Source organism: Monodelphis domestica, chromosome 7, assembly GCF_027887165.1.
Source record: "Monodelphis domestica isolate mMonDom1 chromosome 7, mMonDom1.pri, whole genome shotgun sequence".
Taxonomy (NCBI): domain Eukaryota; kingdom Metazoa; phylum Chordata; class Mammalia; order Didelphimorphia; family Didelphidae; genus Monodelphis; species Monodelphis domestica.
In genome coordinates, this window is record NC_077233.1 from 97,615,708 (window position 1) to 97,638,819 (window position 23,112).

Genomic DNA, 23,112 nt, shown 5'->3' on the forward strand with positions numbered 1-23,112 from the left:
CTCAGTTCAGATTTACAATGGACACTTGGTTAGCATCATCATTTTTAAAAAAGTCCATTCCATTACATACTTTTAGGTCAAGGATATAAAGGTTATAGCAGATCAAATTGATTTGTCTTTTGAACTATAAAGCCACATTGAGAATACTCTGAATATTCTCACATATTAATACAGGGTATTCTTTTCCTTTCAACCAATTTCCCTATATTGCCCTAACAAACAGTCCCACATAACAAAGCCCAGAAGAGAAAACTTATGCCTATTTTGTTCTTGAAGCTTTTTTAAACAAATTAATTTTATAGGTGAAGTGTAGGCCAAGTTCTTTAATTGATTTTATTTTAATTTTTTTTACATAAAAAGTTCAGTAAAAATTGGATAAAGTAAAATGATTTTAAGCAGTAAAATCAATCTTATCAACATAGCATGAGGCTGACCAGAAACTTAGAGGTAGCCTACTCTGGAATATTTACATGATAACAGATTAAACCTTGCAGGAGAACCCAAACTATCCTTACAAAGTGTTCCCGTGATCTTAGCACGCATAGGCTAAAAGCAAAAACAAAAAACAAAACAAAACAAACAAAAAAACAAACAAAAAAGCAAACAAAAAAACCCCCAAAAACAAAAACCCAGGAAAAAAAAATATTTATCAATATATTCACATATACGTTAAAATATAATACAGATTCCCCGGCACACAGGGTGGGGAAGAAGTTGGTGCGCATGGGTCAGTGCGCTAACAGCACCGCCAAGTAGGAGACCCAAGTTAGAGAATATGGGTCAGGCCCAGGAAATTGAAAAGAATAGTCTCTCTCCTGGTCCCTGACAGTCTTGGCCCACCTACCCCAATAGCATATGACTGTGGCTTTGTTTTGTCTTAAATGGAATATGATTTCTTTACTTTTCATGACTCAGAGGGTTCAAGTGCCAAGAGTCATCAGTGGCAACAGCCCTGACAAGGTTGGGGAAATGGGTTGGAGGAGCCCATGGATTTCTCTCACTGAGTTAACTTTTTCTCTTCTGTCTTCCCACTTTAACCCGCCTTTGCTGACCCAATAAATTATTCCAAGTCTGTGTCTTCTTTGGGTTTATAAACAGTCCCAAACTTCTGCATGTACTTTTTGATGTACTCCTTTGTTTTGTGTTTCACATTCTCATTGCACTCCAAGTCTTCAGGGTTCTTACAGTATTTCAGCTCCTTGTTCATGACACCGTGAGTCAGCTGTATGAAGTGCCCACCCAAAGGAAAAGGATAAAGTGAGCAAGAAAGACCATTGTCCCGTGGGGTTTTAAACTGATACTGGGACTAAACCCTAATTGCCATCTAAAGCTAGCCAAGAGTATAAGGCACATTTTCCAGAAAGCCATTGTACCAAATGTTGGGATACTAGGAAAGGCAAAGGAAGAAAGTGTATAAATTTTTTTGCCCCCGCCCCAAAGATGCTGAAAAGTTTATAAAGTGGCTTTAAGAACAAAAAGTAGACTGCCCAGTGTTACTCACATGTATGAACAAGCAAATGGGTAACTGAAAAGGGGAAACCCTTGAAACTGCTAAGGATGGAAAGGATTTTCGGCTTTAACTGACATTTATATGAAGCCTGGCTGCTAGCAGCTACTAGCCATCCTTCCCTATCCTAGGGCACTCAAAAAGGGCAACTGTCTTAACCCCAGATCAAAGTAGTCAAAGCATTGAGAATGAAGGGTATCCCTTCAGGTCTCATGAGATTACCCAACCTCAGTGAAATGAGGAAGAATGGGAGTCAGGGAGCTAGGGATTGGGAGAATACCTTGCGGGCTAAATGTTTGAAGTCTTCGGTTGTGGTTATTCTCCCCACTTTGCAGTCAGGTTTTCGATAAGGGTTCAGGCACTGCACAATAAACTGGGACATCTGTGATAGAAGAAGGACCCAACAATTGTCACTCTGGGAAGCCAACCATATAGATATTCACAGAGTTATGTGAAATTAGGTATGAATCTAGTCCCTAAAAAGGACATTAGTATAACCATTAATATAAATCCTTGGATGGTTATACCTGCTGGTCCCCTTTATTCCAGGTGAATGTGTATGTCCCTAGGCATATTTGGAATAGAAGGAAGAACTGATGACCAAACATCACAAGCTTTGATCTTGTCCTCACCTCTTTCCTGAACACTTCTTTGCTCTTCTTGGCCAATTCACTTGAGGTATCTGCTTCTGCAGTTTTGGGTTTTTTGGAAGACTAGAGGAAACATAAAACACGACAGCACTTATATAAAAAAGCGGGTTCAAAGTTCCTTTGAAAAGCAATTACTGACTTAAATTTTCCCTTAAATAAATGTGTATCATGCAGAGATCTTGGAATCGGTCACATCCCTTTATTTCCAATGGGGTAATTAATTAGATTAGATGCAGAAGAATACCAATAACATTGAACATGTGTTACACCAATGATATCTATGAAGAAAAAAATTCAAATAAAGAGATATATTGTAACCCAATAGATGATTAACAAGACATTTGGTGGGTTGGGGTCTAAAGGAATTTGCTAAAAATAACCAGTATAGTTTCCTAGGAAAAGCCAATTTGACTTTAAAGCCTATACTCAAAGATATTAACATCCTACTTCCTTCAGACTCTTAATTAGGAGGGTTTCACAGAGTATTTTTTTAAAGTAGTTATGTTCCTTGTCAACTACTTAATGAAGCATGTTTGCAAAAATCTAATAAACACATTTTAATAATGGTTCAATTGAATCATTACAGTGTCAACAGGGCTGGCCTGATGTAGTACAATGCACTGATCTGTCTTCTCTTGGTTCCAAAAACAAGAGTATTGCTGAAGATGGAACTGCTCAACTATAAAGCAACAATAAAGACATCTGGGAAACTATGAATCTGAAAAGACACCCTTGGTAGCATGATGGAATCACTTTTTACTGACTGCTTATTCTGTGGTCTTGGAATTTTCAAAATGGGTCAGCACTTAAACTAAGCTCAAAGGGTGACTAAATTAAAATCTTGTGGCCTGTAATGGAAAGGTTTTTTGGACCAGCTCATACAATAGCTCAAACTACAACCTAATCAAATAACAGATTGCCTGGACTTTTCAAACTGTTTTCATTTGATTATAGAATTTTACAATAGGAAGGGACTTTAATGATGCCAGGACATATCACCTCATCTTCAGACTTCAAAATGAACAGAAAGACCCAATGGTCAGGCCTTGTTCAAGGCTAGTTCAAGGAAGGAAGGATATCCCCTACTTCCTCATCTCTTTACAATACTTTGGGACAACATCAAGTTCATTAATACAGGTAATATACTTTAGCCAGGTTTAAACGAGGGCAGGACTCATTACTTCTTATCTCCTCTTTATGTCTCCTGCTTCCTTACCAGTAAGTTCCTAGGTTCCACAGTGGCTGTAACACTACCAGGCTTGCCCCATTTAGTCCTAAGACAGAGAATTCTCTTGTGACACAAAAACAAATAAAGTTAGGAGGGGGAAAAGTGTGTTGACCTTGAGCCTTCTAAAGGCTTGACTTCATCTCACTGACACTGTCTTCACCAGACTCATTTACCAAAGGATAACATGTTCCTCTCCCTCTTTACTCTTCCTAGCCCTGTGATATTACATTGAATTCCAGACTACCCAAGTAGCCACTCCAGACTAGCACATTCCTTCCCCTCTGATCTCTAGAACCTCTACTCTACGATTTGTAATTTTTTTCCCATCTTAAATGCCACCCACATTTTCTCTTGCCTTATCTATCTTCTGGCATGTACACAACCTCTGGAGGACCCTGCATTGCTGGATACACTTTCTAATACTAACTACATTTTCACTTATACACCTCAACTTACTGGTTGTAAGGATATAACACCCCCCTCCCAAATTGCTATTTCCACACACTTCTTCCATTCTCTCCAGACTTAACTATCTTTATTGCTTTTTAGGTTCATTCAATTAAAATTTCTCACCCAATCTGGTACTAACTCCCCAGTACGTTGTCTTTCTACCTTCACATTGAATTCAGGGCTTTCCTCTCTATTCAGTTCTTGCCCTCATTCTTAGGGGACTTTCAGGAGACATGCTTGCTATTTCTTCAAACATTTTAATTTTCTACTCCCTCAGGCTACTAAATTCCTATGACCTATCCACATCTCTAGTTATACACACAGGAATGATTCATACCTTTGTTCTTGATTCTATATTGAAGAATTCAGAATTCCCTTTTTTCTATCATCTCATTATGGTTTATCTTTTTTTTTTTTAAATCTCTCCCTAAGTCTTCCTTTTCCTAATACCACTCATTTTTTGTCCTTATCTTGTTTTCCAATCCCTCCACCTTACCATCCAAAGCCATCTATCATCCCTGCTGTAGTTAAACTATTCCACTCTTCTAATCCTGCCAGACTCAACCCTACTACATCTTTTACTCAAGAGCCTTCTGTTCCCTTGGCAATAAGACCCTTGGGGTATAAATGAATAATAGTTCCTGCCCCAAAGGAATTTACAGTCTTTTTTTGGGGAAATTTTTTTATTTAATTAGTTAATTTAGAATATTTTTCCTTGGTTACAAGAATCATATTCTTTCCCTCCCCTAGCCCCACCCCTTCCCGAAGTATATGCTTAATTCTACTGGGTTTTACATGTGTCCTTGATCAAAAAAAGTTCCATGTTGTTGATGTTTGTACTAGGGTGATGATCATTTAGAGTTTACATCCCCAATCATATCCCCATTGACCCATATGATCAAGCAGTTGTTTTTCTTCTGTGTTTCTACTCCCACAGTTTTTCCTCTGAATGTTAATAGTGAAAGTTACATTCTAATAAAGGAATTATAGCATTTCAGGGAGTTCTGGCCCCAAATGTGTGATCTGGTGTAAGATGGGAAACTAAGGCTGATGCCATGACATCAAGATGGCTTAGGGAACAGCACACAGCTGGTTCTAAATAGAGCTATTTATAGCGAACTCTTACTGAGAATCAAGCTGAGGAAAGGGGAGTTGGAAAGCCCATTTGCAGATTAAGAGCCATCACATAAATCATGATGGCTGGAGAGCTAAGTTCTAACCCTAGATTACTCTCACTATCTGCCTCTTTAGATCCTACTTATATGCTACTGAATGGAACTGAAAGAAATCACAAAACCACATCTGAGGGGCATTACATATTTTGATAGCTGATCTCAACTGGGCTCTAATACTAGGTAAAACAAGGTTTCTAATTTTCCCTAATTCTTGATATATAGGTCAAAACAGCAGTTATTCCAAAATTTCACTTCTTTCCTAAAGCCTACTCTTGTTAGCTTCATCAAAAAAATTGAAGTCTGTCTCCAAGAGCTCCCCATTTTCCCCACCTTGGTGTGACATCTGCCCTTTTACTCTGGTCTCTAATGAAGAGATGTCTCTTTTCCTGGTCATGGTCAACCACTCAAGGTTTACAGCCTTATCCCTATCAATCTTCAGCAGACTGTCTACACTGTTGTCCATACTTTTGTCTCTTTATCTTAGCAATCATTGTTCTATGTCTCTCTACTACTCCCTTAAAAATGACACACCTCTCATACTCTTCTAATAAGCCCCCACCCACCCAAAAAGCTGGCTTCTCACTTTGACATTAAATTCAAACTATCCTCTCAAACATCACAAAAGATCTCAATTGCCAAAGTGTCTTTTTCTAATCCTCACTCATCTTTTTTTTTCCCCCTGATTACATGTAGAAACAAGTTTTGACAATTGTTTTCTGACATTTTGATTTCCCTCACCTCCTCTAAGGCAGTAAATGACCTATTATAGGTCATACCAGTGCTGTCATGCATTACATAGTTCCATATTGCTTTTGCCAAGACAGAATATACAGGTAATACATGCAATAAAAAAAAGTATGAAGGCTATAAAGTGGAAGATGGCATGCAGTGATCTGCAATTGGACTTTCAACGGTTCCTTCTTTGGCTGTGGAAAGCATTTTTTACCTCTAGACCCTTGTGAAGTTTGGAAACCTGCTTTGCTAATGGTTTATTCCTTTACAGTTGATCATCAGACAATATTTGTTACTGTATACAGTGTTATCCTGGATCTGCTTACTTCACTTTGTATTAGTTCATAAGTCTTTCCAGGTTTTTCTGAACCCATTCTATTTGTCATTTCTAGTAGTGCAATAGTATTCCATTATATAATCACATACCACACTTGTTCAGCTATTCCACAATTGATGGGCACCTCAGTTTCCAATTCTTTGCCACTCCAAAAAGAGCTGCTATAAATATTTTTGTACTAGTATTTTCTCCCCCCACCCCCCCATCTCTGAGCTCTTTGGGATACAGACCCAGTAGTGGTATCACTGGGTCAAGGTTTGACAAGGGTCAAACAGGTATGCATACTTTTATAGTCATTTGGGTATGGTACCAGAATGGCTATATCAGTTCATGGTTCCACCAACAGTGTTATTAGTGTCCCAATTTTTCCATATTCCCTTCCTTTTTGGTCAGTTTCTACTACTTCCCCTCTCTCTCATTCTCTGGGTCCCACCCACCCTTTTCTTAACCCTTACCTTCTGTCTTAGTAACAACTCTAAGGCAGAAAGGCAATGGCTAAGCAAATGGGGGTGACTTGCCACAGTTTCATAGGCAAAACATTTGAACTCAGATCCTCACAATTCCAGACCTGTACTCTATCCATTGTGCCAGCTAGCTGCCCCTCCCTCTCTGGGTTTTAATGATGGCTCTTTTCTTGGTTCTCCTCATCCATTTTTCAGTTCCTTCTCACTCTACCTTGCTTCATCTTCAATCATGGTCAACCTTTCCAGTCTGTGTTCTGGGCCCTTTTTTCTAAACTCTTTCACCCATGGAATTCATCAGCTTCTATGAGTTCAATTACTGACACCTTGTAGATGAGTCCCAGAGCTACATATCTATCAGTCTTTCTTATAGTTCCAGTCACCAAATGTCTGTTAAAACACGTTGAACTGGATGTCATACAGACATTTTAAACTCAATATAGCTAATCTTTCTTTTTTTCTTTTCTTTTTTTTAATCCTTTACCTACTGTCTTAGAATCAATACTGTGCATTGGTTCAAAGGCAGAATAGTTTTAAGGACTAGGCAACTAGGATTAAGGGACTTGTCCAGTCACACACCTACTGAGGCCAAATTTGAACCCAGAACCTCCCGACTCTTAAGCCTGGCACTCTACCCAGTGAGTTATCTAGTTGCCACTAGTCTGGATATATTCTGGTTACCCATGCTTTTAAAATACTTATAGTTTGATGTTTCAGCTTTTTAATACAACTGATAAAGGTTATATGGCACACTGGAGTAGAAAATTCCCTAAATACTTCAGCATAGTTTAGCTTTTACTTTAAAACACACTCACATGAATGCATTTTAGCTATATACTGAAAATAAAGCACATTATTTTTGCCCAGATTTCCAATTCTTTGATATCATGTCTTTCAGGATTTTCCTCAAGATCAAGAGGTCTAAAGGTAAAAATCTACTAGACTGGTGGATATAAAAACATTTCCAAATCTATCTAGGAATGTAAAATAATTCTCCTTAATTTTGTTTGTTGACCAACATTTTCTCATCTAGAATGGCCTGGAGGAGGGGGAGACCTCCCATCTCTAGGCCTGGCTCTCAATATACTGAGCCACCCAGCTGCCCCCTACCCCAGCATAATTTATTAGTATCACCCCTAATTCTCTGTTATTGCTTCTTAGATGTTTCAGCTTTTTTTTCCCATCTTTTCGCTGAAGGCATTTGAGAAAGTAAAAGAAGCCTAACTATAGTGACTAGGATCTGTTTTACCCTACTTCATCTATTGCCTTTCAAATTGGTTAAGTTTGGCTATAGGACAAGGCCTAGGAACAGTATGCTAGTCTTGCTTTTGATCAAATTTTTGTTTTTCAAATCCTGCCATTACCTTCCCCTCCTCCCTCCCAAAAGGTACTGTGAAGCAGGCCCCATGGAATTGTTGCCTAGGCCCTAGTTCATTCCAATCACCTTCCACAGATGCAGAATTCAAGCTCCTTGAGGGCAGATTGAGATTTTTCTTTGAATTTCCAATGTCTGACATAAAGGACTTACTCAATAAATGTTTGTTAAATTGAATTAACTTCAATAACTAGCCTAAGCTGGAATACTACAAAGACTAGAAATCTACTGCTATTTCAGATGAACAACAGGAAATGCCAAGTAACTTAAGTATGGTGTCATGAAGTACCCACAATAAATTCCTAAGAAAGTAATGCTTTAGTGGGGTCACATTCTGTAAAAAATAACTGATTTTTAGCTTTGGGTAGAGGAAAAAAATTGAATCCACATTTTTAAGCATATAGACATAAGGACCAAATGATTCAATGTGTGACATTTCAGAACTAACAAAAATATAGTTGTAATTAGTTCCACATTTAATGTGAATTATTTTCTTGTCCACATCAGCATGTAAAAAACAAAAGCCTGAAAAATTATCAACTCCTAGAAACCATTTTAGGGTCAGCAAGAGAAATGGAAAAGTAGACCCCAAAAGCCAAAATTCCCATTTGTCTGAGGAATGCCCCAAAAGAGAGAAAAAAAGGGGAGATAGCCACAGCTGTTGTTGATTTCATTAAGTTAAAAAGTTTTCTTAAAAAAAAAAAGTCAGTGAAGAAACTTTGAAGATAAAAAAGGACCATAATCGAAGAAGACTTACAAGAAATTCCATTCAAACATGCCTTTAAAAAAATCCATCAACAAGGCAATATATACAGAAGGGAATAGAATTAAAACATAAATGCCAAGTGATATAGTAGTAGTATAGCCCACTGGCTGATAGATCAAACTCATTTGGCCCCACTTATCCACTATATTTAAAATTCTGATGAATTCTCCTCATATAGCAATGGGAACAGAAAAACTCTCTTCTGCAACTCACCACTGTTTCTAAAAGTACTGATACCAATGTGAAGATTAAAATTAAATCTCTCCACTCATTGAGAAAATGAAATTAACTTCCCTGCCCAATTTTTTAGATTTAATCACCAAAAGTATAAATACCTACTTACAGTTGAGTGGGGAGATCTGCCCATTTTTAGATTTAATCACCAATGTAAATACCCCATTCACATTTGAGTGCGGGAGGTCTGCGACCCAAGTGTGCAATAGTGCGTGACGAATTAGAATCAAACTGACTGCCTCCTGGGCAGTCCTTAAATTAGAGCTTCAACAATAATTGGTAGACATAAAAATTGGACGAAGGCACAGGAAGTGAGGCAAAAGAAAGTGTCTTTAACAGAGAGTGACAACTTCTTATGGAGGAGAATCTTTGGAGATTCCTGGGAGAATTGTCTTGAGATCTTCATAGAGACTTCAGCTTCTTCTGGAGTTCTGAGTTCGAGTTGGAGGCTGATGAAGAATCTGACTGGACCTGAGACCCTGTTCCTAGTGAGACAGTCCTTAAATCTTTCCGTTTGGAATGACAAGTGGTGAATGAAAAAGCTGACTCCTGTCCTGGATTTTCTGAAGAAACTAGCCTCAGGAGAGACCTACCTCTTGAGAGAGACAACCCCCCAAGTCTCTTCAGCTAAGGACTAACTCTCCCTGCCCAGGTTGAGCCAAGAGCTAGAATGAATTACTTAGTGCTTAGGCTAGATATCTTACCTTATCCTCTCTCTGATTTCCTACTTCATTCTTTCTGTATTTTGTAAATAAAATTCTTTGGAATAAATTAAATTCCTGGTGACCCTATTTTAAAATTTAATCCAGTCCAACCTACCCCCCTTACACTAATAACATATTTCCTGCTATCATTTCAGAGAGGAAAAGGGGCTATCTTACTAATCTTTTTTTTTTTTTAACTCTACACAGAGTTCTTTGCCTTTAAATCCAACTCTTTACAAGTCACCTAATTTTGACAAAGATACCACTATCCTTTCAGTCTATCAGATTCATAACTGTAGCAGAATTCTGTACTATCTAACCACTTGCCAAATCTTACTATCCTGTCTCCACAACACGTATTGCAATTGTTTCTCTTTACAGTTATTTACCTTTACCTCTGGACAATATATTATTTATTGCAATGGCCAAACTGGTCCTCACTTTCTTTGGTTTCTTGATCTCCTTCCATCTACCATGTTCACTGCTGCCAAACTGATTTTCCTTAAGTAAAGACCTATGTCCCTCTCTAACTTAAAACTCCACTGCCTCTTTACATTATGATCAAATATCAATTCCTCCATTTATCTTTTAAAGTCCCTCATAATCTTCCTGGCAATAATTCTATCCTCTAGGATGTGATTCCACCTCTCCACTCTGAAATACAAACAAAATAACCTCTCTTCTCCTCATACAGGACATTCCACCTCTTCTTTGCTGTATCTAGAATGTACAATGTTCTCAGATCCGCTTAATGGAATTTCCTTCTTCAAGAAGCAACTTAAACATCTTCAGGATGGAGCCTTTCTGTCTCCTCCACTGGAAAGTCAGCTCTTTGTAAATAGGGATCATTTCACTTTACCATATGTCTCCTCTTCCCTATAAATGAAATGAGTCTTTTGGAAATATAACCAAAGTTCTCACAACATAGTTATAGCTGCAAAAGAGTTTATTGACACCATTTCCCCCACTTATACTTAATTTGAACCTCACAACATATACACTACAGTTCTCTCTCATTTGGTAAAAATACCCAGAGCCCAAATGTTCAAATGGAACTTCTTGGACTATATCCAAGTACAATAATAAAGTGGAGGAATTCCATGGGAACTGGAACAACCTCCAGGAAGTGATGCAGAGTGAAAAGAGCAGAACCAGGAGAACACTGTACACAGAGACAGATACTCTTTGGTCCAATCGAATGTAATGGACTTCTCCATTAGTGGCACTGCAGTGTTCATGAACAACTTGGAGGATCTACGAGAAAGCACACTATCCACATTCAGAGGGAAACTGTGGGATTAGAAACACTGAAGAAAAACAACTTCTTGATTACATGGGTCGAGGGGGATATGATTGGGATACAGACCCTAAAGGAACATCCTAGTGCAAACATCAACAGCATGGAAATAGGTTCTGATCAAGGACACATGTAACACCCAGTGGAATTGCCCGTCGGCAACGGGAAGGGTGGGGGGAGGGAGGAATAGAATATGATTTTTGTAACCAAGGAATAATTTTTGAAATTGACCAAATAAAATTAAAAAATAAAAAATAAATCTAAGCTCAGTATCAAGTTAATGTACTTTAGGGCAGGCGATGTCATATTTTTCTAGTTCATGATATAGAGAAAAAAAAACCCAAACAAACCTTGGATATTACTGAACTCTATTTGCTATTTGAGAAAACTATGCAAACCATACTATCGGATGTTTAATGAGTAACAGTGAATTTTTAAAAATTCTGTAAAAGAAAAATTAATATCCCAAATAGGGTAACCAGAGCTCTAAAGTAGATATGGGCTGAGACAAGTAGAGCACAATAAATTTTCAAAGTTTATTAAAAATGGAAGGAGACTACTCACAAGTAGTTTTAAAAATTTATTCCTATTAGCTTTGTATGTTAAAAACTAAAAGGTTTGGTGAAAAATAAGAAAATGATAGGCTTCCTGTTTGGGGAAGATGCTAAAAGCAAAGATATTATAGCATTTATCACTAAGCCTAGTACAAAGAAGATGCTTAATAAATGTTTATTGACTACTGATTATTTTGTCTCTTTTTAAAACTTTTACTAGTATTTTAAACCAAAGAAAATAAATTTTAGATGAAAAGAAATAAAAAAAAGTAAAGATTGAATTGAGGACAAAGATAAGGTAGAGACAAAGAGAATCCCTAGTTCTTCTAAATGAAAACATATCTCCTGGACTGGGTGAAGGAAGAAATGGATATATGAATGGAGAGATAAGAGTGGTACCAAAAGACTCGAGACACAGGAATAGTGCTCCGATTTTCAAAATGAAGAAATTAACTCTAAATTAGTCTGATAAACTTAATGGCAATTCCTTGGCAAAATCTGAAATAAATTTAAATAGATTATAAGCATTTACAAAGATAAGCAATGATTATCAGGAACTAGCATGGATTTTCTAAAAATTGCCAGACTAGTTTTTAACTTAATTGGTAGAATTACCAGATTGATCAGGATAACATTACTGGCAAAATGCACACAAACTTTGACTAGGCATTTTATACTGTTATGGTGAAACATGGATTATATGATAGTATAGTTAGGTGGATCTATAGCTTCTTAAAAGATTACAAAGATGGTGTTCTATATACAGTAGACACTAAATAAATGTTTGTTATATGAATAAAAATAAAAATAAAAGATTACACAGGAAACCATTATCAACTTGGGAGATTTTTAACAGTGCTCCATACTGTTCAAAATCTTTCACAATAATTATTTTGGGTAGATATTGATGTTATTTAAAAAACCCTTTTTTGGGGGTCAGGTGGGTGGCTCAGTGGATTGAGAGTAAGGCCTAGAGATGAGAGGTCCTCGGTTCAAATCTACCTCAGACAACTTCCTAGCTGTGTGACCCTGGGCAAGTCATTTGACCCCCATTGCCTAGCTCTTACTGCTCTTCTTCCTTAAAACCAATACACTATACTGATTCTAAGACAGAAGTTAAGTGTTTAAAAAAAGGCCTTTTGGTCTCTGGTACTGGCCAATTCTTCTCTAAGGAACAAAATGAAGCATTCCCCTACTAAAAGAGAAGTTAGAGGGACCTGCTATAAATATGACTATGGAAGACAAAGTTCCACTGGAAAAAACACAAAACCTTCATAGCCGACTTAAGAGCATAGTTAATTTCAGATCCAGAAGATTTTTATCTTTAAAAATACAATTCAAAAGTAGCTCCTTGAAGTTTCTTTTGTATACAAAATGATGGAACTACTTGTTCACAGCTAAACTGCATTTATTTCTGAAATTAAGAATGAAACTTAAGGTACCTCATGATGTAAAGGAACAGTATAATTATTTAAGAGATTTTTCTATATTCACTTATTTTCCTTTTACAAATTCTGTCTATATGTCAAAGATTATACTTCGCAAATCCCATTTGACTTTTGCTGAGGCAGGAATCACTCCCAACTTAAGAGTTTGATCTTGGGGAATAAGTCTGACTACATTATTTGTCTAAATAATGGAAAAAACAAAGAAAGAAATGATTTGTGGTACTTTATAGTGAAGTCCAGATCTTAAAGTAGGAAACTGTGAAACAAGAATTAAAGATGACATCTAGAAACAAGATTAAAAGGAAAACAAGAAAAAAAAAGAACACTGAGAAAAAATTTTACAGGTATATTTCTCAATTATATGGAAAACGGAGTCAAAGTTACAAGAATACCTATCATTCCCCAAAAGAGGAACGAAAAAGGAAATGAACAGGCAGTTTTTAGACAAAGAAATTAAAGCTATCTATAGTTATATGAAAAAATGTACCAAATCATTATTGATTAGAGAAACACAAATTATAACAACTCTGAAGTACCACATCATATCTATTAGATTGGATAGACAATGATAAATGTTGAGGGGATGTGGGAAAATCGGGACAATAATGCACTGTTGGTGGAATTGGAAACTGATAACCATTCTGGTGACCAATTAGGAACAATGCCCAAAGGGCTTTAAAAAACTGTGCCTCCCCTCTGATTCATCAATACCTCTATCTTATACCCAGATTTATTTAGTTACCTATTTTTATTTTTAACCACCCCCCCCATGATTCTTGTTGTCTTACTCCACTTTTTCTTCCCCAATCCTAGAAGTGACAAGCAATTTCACCCCACAAAGATTCTTTAAAAAGAGAAAAGGACTTAGTTGTACAAATATTTATAAGTAGCTTTTTTTTTGTAGTGCCAGAGAATTGGAAACAGAGAAGATAAATTGTGTATATGATTGTGATATTAGAGTACTATAAGAAATGATGAGCGGGAAAGACTTTTCGTGAACTGATGTGAGCAAATCAAGGAGAATGTTATACACAGTACACAGTAACAGAAAACGATTATCAACTGTGCATGACTTAAATTACTTTCCGCACAACAAAGTTGCTAGCTAATCCCAAATGACTTAAGATGAAAAATGCTATGTGCTTCCAGAGAAAAAACCGAAGGAGTCTGAATGCAGATCAAAGCATACCATTTTCCACTTTATTTTCTTCATGGGCAACAAACAACAACAACAACAACAACAACAAAAACCCTCTTTTACCTTATGTCTTAGAATCAATATTGAGCACTGGTTATGAGACAGAAAAGTGGCTAGGGGTATGAAACAGGAATTAAATGACATGAACCCAGGTCCTCCTGTCTCCACACCCGGCTCTCTACCACTGAACCACCTAGCTATCCCCTCTTTTTATTTTTTTTTGAAATATGTTTTCCTTCACACGATGAAATGGAAATAAGTATTGTATGATATTATATGTATAACCAATACCAAATTACTTACCATTTTTAGGGAAGGAGGAGGGAGGGAGAGAACATGGAACTCCAAAACATTTTTACTTCTAATTAGTAAAATAAATCATTACCGAAGAAAAATAAATTTATTGTCCTTCTTCCCCTCTTTCTCCCTTAGACAGCTGGAGTAAGTGACATGCCCAAGGTCACCCAGCTAGGAAGTGTTTGGGATCCTACTTGAATCCAGGTCCTTCCGACTGCAGACCTGATGCTCTAACCACTGTGTTACCTAGCTGTCCAAGATATAGTTTTCTTGATTTTGCTCTGTCCAGGCTCTCGGACCCCTACAACCATCATGATGTCTTTATTCTCTATATTACTTGTTAAATGATTTATGGAAGAGAAGATATGGCCAAATAGTGCATTTCAAACCTGGAAAATAACTGGAATGTGGTCTTTTTCTTCTATAAGGTAACAAATGAATTATGTTTCCTTTGAGAAATTTAAACATAAACTTATTCTGGTCCTTTAAGATGAGCTAAAAACCTAGATTGAGGGGGCAGCTAGGTAGCTCAGTGGATTGAGAGCCAGCCCTAGAGATGGGAGGTCCTAGGTTCAAATTTGACCTCAGACACTTCCCAGCTGTGTGACCCTGGGCAAGTCACTTAACCCTCACTGCCTAGCCCTTACCACTCTTCTACCTTGGAACCAATACACAGTATTGATTCCAAGATGGAAGGTAAGGGTTTAAAAATGAAAAATAAAATAAAAATAAAAAATAAAAACCTGGATTGAAAATTTATTATAGATCTCCACAGAAATAAATAGTATCATACCCACATACTTTTATACTTCAATTATTCTGAATTCTACCTTTCTGTCAGGTCACAGGTGTTGATTTTCTAGTTCAGAGATGGCATTAAAAATGATCAAGATTCAAAAATGTAATTATTGTCCCCTTCCTTTCATGACTAAACTCTAAGAAGTCTGTCTACAATAAGGGCCTCCACACTTTCTTTACACTCACTTTTCTTAATTCTCTAAAGTTAGCTGCCAAACTCATCATTTAGTCAGAAATCATTTCTCCAAAGTCAATAATTCTCTGTCCAATGCAGAGCGAGAGGAGCAGAACCAGGAGAACATTGTACACAGAGACTAATACACTGTGGTATAATCAAACGTAATGGACTTCTCCATTAGTGGCGGTGTAATGTCCCTGAACAATCTGCAGGGATCTAGGAGAAAAAAACACTATTCATAAGCAAAGGATAAACTATGGGAGCGGAAACACCGAGGAAAAGCAACTGCCTGAATACAGTGGTTGAGGGGACATGACAGAGGATAGACTCTAAATGAACACTCTAATGCAAATATTATCAACAAAGCAATGGGTTCAAATCAAGAAAACATGTAATGCCCAGTGGATTTGCGCATCAGCTATGGGGGGTGGGGGTGGGGGGTAGGGGGGAGGAAAAGAAAATGATCTATGTCTTTAATGAATAATGCTTGGAAATGATCAAATAAAATATAACTTAAAAAAAAATAATTCTCTGTCCAAGAATCAATATTGTGTATGGGTTCCAACACAGAAAAGCATTAAGGACTAGGCAATGGAGGTTCAGTGATTTTCCCAGGGTCACCCAGCTAGGAAGTTTCTAAGACCAAACTTGAACCCAGGTCCTCCTGTCTCTAGGCCTGGCTTTCTTATCCACTGAGCCATCTAGCTGCCCCCAATAAATCACCAAATCTAATGACCTTTTCATAATCCTCATCCTTCTTCATTTCTTCACATGTAGCTTTTGCCACTGTTGATCACCTTTTCCCCTTGCTGCTTTCATTGGGTTTTCCTCCCTGTAGTCAGCACCTTCTCAGTCTCCTCTGCTTGATCTTCATTTAAGTCATGCCCAGAGCTCTGTCTCTCATGTCCTCTTCTCTTCTGCCTCTATTCTATTTAACTAATGATCTCAGCTTCCATGGATTTAATTATCATTTCTATTTATTTAGCCCTTACCTCTCCACTCACCTCCAATCTCCTGTCTCAAACTAAAAGACTTGGAGACATCTTCAAATTCAACATATCCAAAACTATTCTCATTATCTTTCCCTTAAACCTTATTTCCTAGCTTTCTCATTCCTGTGGCTACCACCAGCCTTCTCGTCACTCTGGCTTGCAACCCAGATGTCAAGCTCAACTCTTCAATCTCTTTTACCCACCATAACTAGTCTATTGCCAAACTGCTGATTTGACCTTTTTAATTTCTCTCATACGCACCCCCTTCTGTCCTCTGACTATGCCCCCACTTTAGATTATGGAGTGTTTTGTATACTTATATAAAAACTCTGTGAAAAGCAAGGGTGTAATTTAATACTTTTACTTCTGTATTTCATCCCACTAACCACGGTGCCTTAAATAACTCAATAAGTAACTAAAAGTCAGTAACATTATGACTTTCTTTTTCTAGTCCATGGAATTAAGTGATATAAGGCTGCAACTTACCCAGGTTAACTAGAAAAATGAAGTAATTGTAGTTCCAAATAATGCACAAGGTAAAAACTAAATGTTCTAATTTAAAGGATGGACTATCAGACTAGGCGACACAAGAAGTTTTATTATTATTTCCTCTTAAAAGTATGAGCATTTAAGATTACAAATAATTTGTAGATGAGAATGTAAATGATATATTCTTTCAGTCATTCTTTCTGTATACCAAATGGATTTATGATAAGATGGAGTGAAAATTGTGTATCCCCCCTTCCCCCCATTGTATGACCACTCTCAAGCAAACAATGTGAGTAATTAAATTCTACACTACAGTAGCACACTAAGCGAGTTACAGCTTTATGGTTAAGATTCTTTTGAAAATTTCCTATATGTTTTATACAACTAGACCTACAATTTTGGCAAGTTCCTCTAAAAGAAATTTCCTTCTAAGTATCTTTGTTTTGTATTTTTCCTCTTCCTCCAAAGTTATAATAAATAAAACCAAAGGAGAAAAAATTCTATTTTACTTCCAAAAACTCTTGTGTCAAGAGACATGAGGTGTCCTTTGAATTTTAATTTAGAGAATATGGTGGTACAATAGGTAATAGTAAATAGTAGAGTGGCAAATCTATTGAGTTCCAGTTATTCTTATCTTGCTTTTTCTATCTCTCCAACAAACATTAAAATACATGGCAGGAGATTCTCTTCTATTTTACTTTTTGTATCTTCCTCATTCTTCAAAATCTTTTGCTCAAATGCATAAGAATATCCATTGGCTGCATTACTCTAATACTAGAACTAAATAAAACAAAACCCTTTAGTTTGTCTCTTTTTCCAGATTGTTTCAATTTTGAGTAATTTGCCTTCTTGTTATGAGTATTGAGATTTAAAACTACTGTATAAACACTTTTTAAAAAGATATATTTTTAAAATATTTGATTTGAGAAGGCTTCAAATCTCAAACCATCTCCTGTTTCTGAATTATTCCTACTGGATCTAAGGTTAGGCAGGAGAAATGATCCCTTCTTTGAATTTATTCCCCCCCAAAGCCTTTTTTGGGGGGGAGGGCGGGGGTGAAGGTGGCAAAATGGAACTTGTAGTCTTTTTTCTTCTTTAAACTAGACTTACATATTTGTGGAGATATTATATAACAAGTTTAACTTCATTTCAGAACAAGAGTAAATTAACCAGGATAAAATCAATGAACATTGACAGAAATCTGCAGGTGAGGATATAACATTAAAAGAATGACAACATCTTTTAAAGAAATCCTGAGACAACGAGGATGATAATTTCTGTAAAGAGCAATGAATAGACTACCTCGGCTTTGGTGAATAGGAAAAAAAGTCATACTCACCTTCATAGGATTTTCATCATAAGTTGGTGTTCCCAGGTCCATTTCAGCCTCATGTTCAAGGTTGGCCTCATCTCCTGGGCTTTCCCAAGTAGGAGGATCCCACTGAGTTTGCCTAGAAAAAAGGTGAATAGTGACAGTTTAGAGAAAAGGAAATAGGTCTAAAATCGAAGTGGTCTCTAGCAATAAGCAAAGCTCAACATAACATGGAAAAACAAAAAAAAGCCAAGGAGAATCTGAATCTGTTTCCCAGTAGCAATACTTCTTGGAGAATCCTGTTCTCTAGTCTTGTCTGGGTTATTCCCTTAATAGGCTAAAAACAAACCTGAATGGACATCAATTGGCTAAGTGGAATGGTCATATAACATCAGAAGATCATACTGAGTGGAGGGTAGACTAGAGAAGAGAGAGTCCTGAGTCAAGGAGACCAAACAGCACGCCATTGCAATAACTTAAGATATACATTGATGTGGGCCTGTACCAATATAAAATAGATTTGCCTTTTAAAAAAAAATCCTTATAACTTCTGCCTTAGTATTGATTCTAAGGTAGAAGAACAGTATGGGATAGGCAATTGGGGTTAAGTGACTTGCTCAAGAGTCAAACATCTAGGAAATATCTGAGGTCAAATTTGAACCCAGCACCTCCAGACTCTAGGCCTGGCTATCTGAGTCACTAGCAGCCCATTAGGTATGCTTTTAGTATAGGAAGAATTTGTAGTCAAACCTGTCAAGGCCACTGGCTACTTTAGATAAAGCACGACCAATGTACCTATGTATGTATGTATCATACTGGGAGTAATTTTTTAAAAGTATCAACAACAGACTTATAACAAAGGTTGAATCCAAACCACTTTCAATAACAAACAAATATAGTTTACATTTTTAAAACACTTTAAGATTTGCAAAACATTTTACTATATAGTTAATTCTCTTTTGCAGAGGTAACATTCCTAGAAAATGGTACAACGTATAAGAAATAAGCTGCAATCATCAAAACTATAATCTTTTGCTAGAGATTTTTTAAAATATATTTTTCTTTATAACACTTGATCTTAGCCAAAAGGTCAAGAAGAGATCCATTCTTTGTAACAAAACAAATTCTATACTTTTCTTAACACAATAACCATGGAATAATCCATAAAATGCAGTACACAAAGTAAAATTAGTAGGACACAACACATTTTTCTCAATAATTCTGTGAACTTTTGTTTTAATATATTAAAAAAAAAACCACCCAAAAAACCCTAACCCATCATTGATTTTGGACAATATTTACTTTTCATAACAAGTGAAATCTACAATACCATAAATACTACAGAGCAAATAAAATTCCTTTTTAAAAATTAATTTATTTAGAGTATTTTCCCATAGCTACATGATTTATGTTTTTTCACACCCTCTGAGCTGACAAGTCATTACAGTGGGTTATATATGTATTACTGTTCAAAACCTATTAGAGCAAATAAAATTCTTAAAACTAAAACATCTTAAAATTGGAATCTTCCCCTTCCACTGTGCCAGAGAGCAGCCTGAGAATGCATACTGTTTACTGCTTATAAATCTATCTTGGCTGCCTTCTGAAAATCAAGAAGGGTTGATGACACTTCAAGTCATTGCTGTTGGAACACATTGAGATTGGAGAGGTCCCAACATCACCTCCAACATTGTCCTTCAAGGCTGGTGCATGAATGGCACTGGAGATCATGAAAGACGTACTAGCTTAAAATAATCCATTAGCAACATCTACTTCATGCACTGTTTGAGATCCTTAAAGGTTTCAAGAGAATGGAAGTAAAACAGAGACAAAGAGGATACTGGCTGCTCCACAAACTTTTGGACATTGTGCCTCTTTTTTTTCTCTCTACGGAACAGTCACCAATGTACATGAGTGACAACTCAAAAGTGAAAGTGAGGCTACTAATAAAATAACAAGATAAACTGTATTACCATATCCTTTAATCTTTTCCAGGACATATTAAAGTCACTGAGCTAATTCCTGAGCTACTTTAACAAATGTGTTTGCATCTTGATAGCTGTGTATTATAGACTACCCTTAAAAATCAATTACTATCATTCTACTTAGGTCTCTGGAATACCAAGCAATGACAAACATATGACCAAAATTTGCTACTCTTAAGAAGTTGCAACTATACCATTATACAAGAAAAACAACATTTAGGTGTCAAACACGATTTTACCTTGTGATGACATGGTAATAGTAGATCTTTCCTTCTGGATCCCGGGCCGTTTTCCAGTTAGGAGGCAAGACAATGGTTTTTGGTTTGGGTGGTGATGGTGGTGGCAAATCCAGGAGGTTATTTGTTACAACTAACTCCGGCTAAAGAAAGTCAAAAGCAATTTGTAGTCAGTGATATACCACCTATCTGGATGAATAGGTCAAAATAACTTCTCTCTTTGTAATGAACAATTAAAATGTACAAATGTCAAAGACAAGAGGTAATCTTGATGGACTGAGTTTTTTATATGACGTATTTAGATTCTAAAAATTTTAATATGACGTAGTCATTGGCCAGAGGAACAATGACTACCATTATCTGCAAGAGAATGCATTTGTAGGGGAATAAGGAAAATCACTTTAGGCTTATTTTTTAAATTGCATCAGCACTGTGTATAACTACTATTACAGAACCAAAGAATGTCAGCTAGAAGGGACCTTGAAGGCCAACCAATACAACTTATACATGGCACAACATTGTATGTTAAAAGTAACTATCCAGCCTTTGCTTAAAGGAACCCATTAACAATTGAGAGAGGCCACTTCCAGAAAGCTAAATGTGATGAAGCATTTCTTTCCGGCAAGGAAAAAGCTGGCTTCTTCAGCTTTCAAATATTGCTATTCCCCAGATGAAAGCATTCTGAATTATTAGAGAGCTACTCCAAGAAAGCCAATGACAGAAATAAATGACTTATACCAAAATATTCATAAGAGTATTATTATTTGTGGCAGCAAAAAGCTAGAAATGTATCCAAGGATATGAAAATACTGTCATATGAATGCAAATGAATTACTATGTAAGGATGAATATCAATAATTCAGAAAAACATGATGCTTCATATGTTTATAAGGACCAAAATTATACACCACAACAATCTGATTGAAAAGTTGACCAAGAACCAGCCAAAATCTATTTAACTGGGAAAAAGAAAATATGAAGGGTTCAGTGAAGAGATAATTAAACAGCTCCTCTCCCCATCATGAAGACATGTGAAGACACAAATTTTGAATTCTAATCACTTTATTAGATAGTTTTGTATAACTGTTTTCTTTCAAGGAAGGTTTCAATGGGGGAATTAAGAAGTTACTTGAAATGCCTGAAAAAAATTAAACACTCCCTTTATTTCCCACAGTCTCCTGTCCAGATGCATTATCTCCAGTTCTTTTGGTTAATCCTCACATAGCATCTGTATTCATCAACCTTACCTTCCCCCTTGATTTTTTGGTGGTCATTGGCAGAATAGATAAAATAATCATTAAAGAGAGATTGTTTGGGCAGGGCAAGATCTGAAGATTATATATAGGTGAGTTTTTCAACACAATTTAACTTGAATATACATCCTTTTCCATGTACCGTGTCTTGTATATATTACTAATGTTACTTCAACTATAATAAACTCTATTAGGAGAAAAAAAGAATCTGGAATTTAACTTCAACAGAGCCTAACATAGGCTAAGAGAACAGACAGCAAAAATTTGTACCAAATTCTATATAGCCCTTCACAATCCTCTGCCTAGTCAATACTGGGACCAGTTAATTATCTATTTGCAATGTTGATCTAAGCTAGACACATATGTACATACACTCGACAAGCTGTATCATCTATCATGTGCATCACAATGAGTCTTCTTTATGCCTTTTGGTTTAACAGCTGAACTCTTGACTGATTTAATTTAATAGGCACTGAAACTTTCTAGTAACTAACCTCCAAAATGTTGTACACACACCAAAATAAAAAATTTGGAGGACCTCATTATTTATAGGGAATCGACCTTTGATTGAGATTCTGTGATGTCCAGTCTTCAAGAAAGTGGCAAACATTTTGTACATGTATAGTATGTTTAAAGTATTGCTTAATATTAGTAACTAAAGGACTAAAACAAGTTCTTGGTTGTGATATCTTTTTAAAGAATGTTGTGTAATTTAATACATGTAGGGAGAAAACTTGTTGGAGGGCCGTTAAAGTAAGGTAAGCTTTTTGCTCCACTGCATCAAATGCTTATATAAAAGGCCAAATAAAAGCCAGAGTAGGAACTTGTATTATCTGCACCCTTCCGTCAAATGTGTGAACATACAAAGATGTATTTTGCTGAGAAACACTATTCCCAAAGATAATCTGGAGGACAATTTGGAACTATGCCCAAAGGGCTATAAAATAATGTATATCCTTTGATACAGTAATACCATTACATCTGTATCCCAAGGAGATAAAACAAAAGGAACTAGGGGGTAGTTAGGTGGGTAGATATAGACACCTACTTGTACAAAAATATTTATAACTGTTCTTTTTGTGGTGGCAAAGAATTGGAAATTAAAGAGACATCCCTCAATTGAGAAATGGCTAAACAGGATGATTTCAGTAAAAGCTGCTGATGCAGAGTGAAATAAATAAAACCAGTAGAACATTATGCACAGTAACAGAAATATTGTGGAATGATACAAATCAAATGTGATAGATGTAGCTACTCTCAGTAATACAATGATCCAGGACAATTCTGAGAGACTTATGACAAAGAATGCTATCCACCTACAGAGAGAACTGTTGGAGTCAGAATGCAGATAAAAGCATATGATTTTTCATTTTGATTTATTTGGGTTTTTATTTGGGGGTTTTGGTTGTATATGATTGTAGGGGGACATCAATCCCACACTGTCTGACATGGTCAC

The 23,112-nt window shown here is 36.4% G+C and overlaps 1 protein-coding gene across 2 annotated transcripts in view; it reads right to left on the minus strand.

Annotated features, from left to right (window-relative positions):
• Positions 1–308: 308 nt before the first annotated feature.
• Positions 309–23,112, minus strand: part of SETD2 (SET domain containing 2, histone lysine methyltransferase) — a 143,323-nt gene continuing 120,519 nt past the window's right edge. For both annotated transcript variants that reach the window (XM_001375941.5, XM_056805191.1), the window contains 5 exons: positions 20,407–20,546; positions 18,210–18,321; positions 2,140–2,220; positions 1,788–1,889; positions 309–1,222 (listed from right to left, as the gene is read on the minus strand). In XM_001375941.5, the coding sequence (XP_001375978.3) occupies positions 1,061–1,222; positions 1,788–1,889; positions 2,140–2,220; positions 18,210–18,321; positions 20,407–20,546 (597 nt within the window). In that variant the 3' untranslated portion in view covers positions 309–1,060. The remainder of the gene's footprint in view (positions 1,223–1,787; positions 1,890–2,139; positions 2,221–18,209; positions 18,322–20,406; positions 20,547–23,112) is intronic.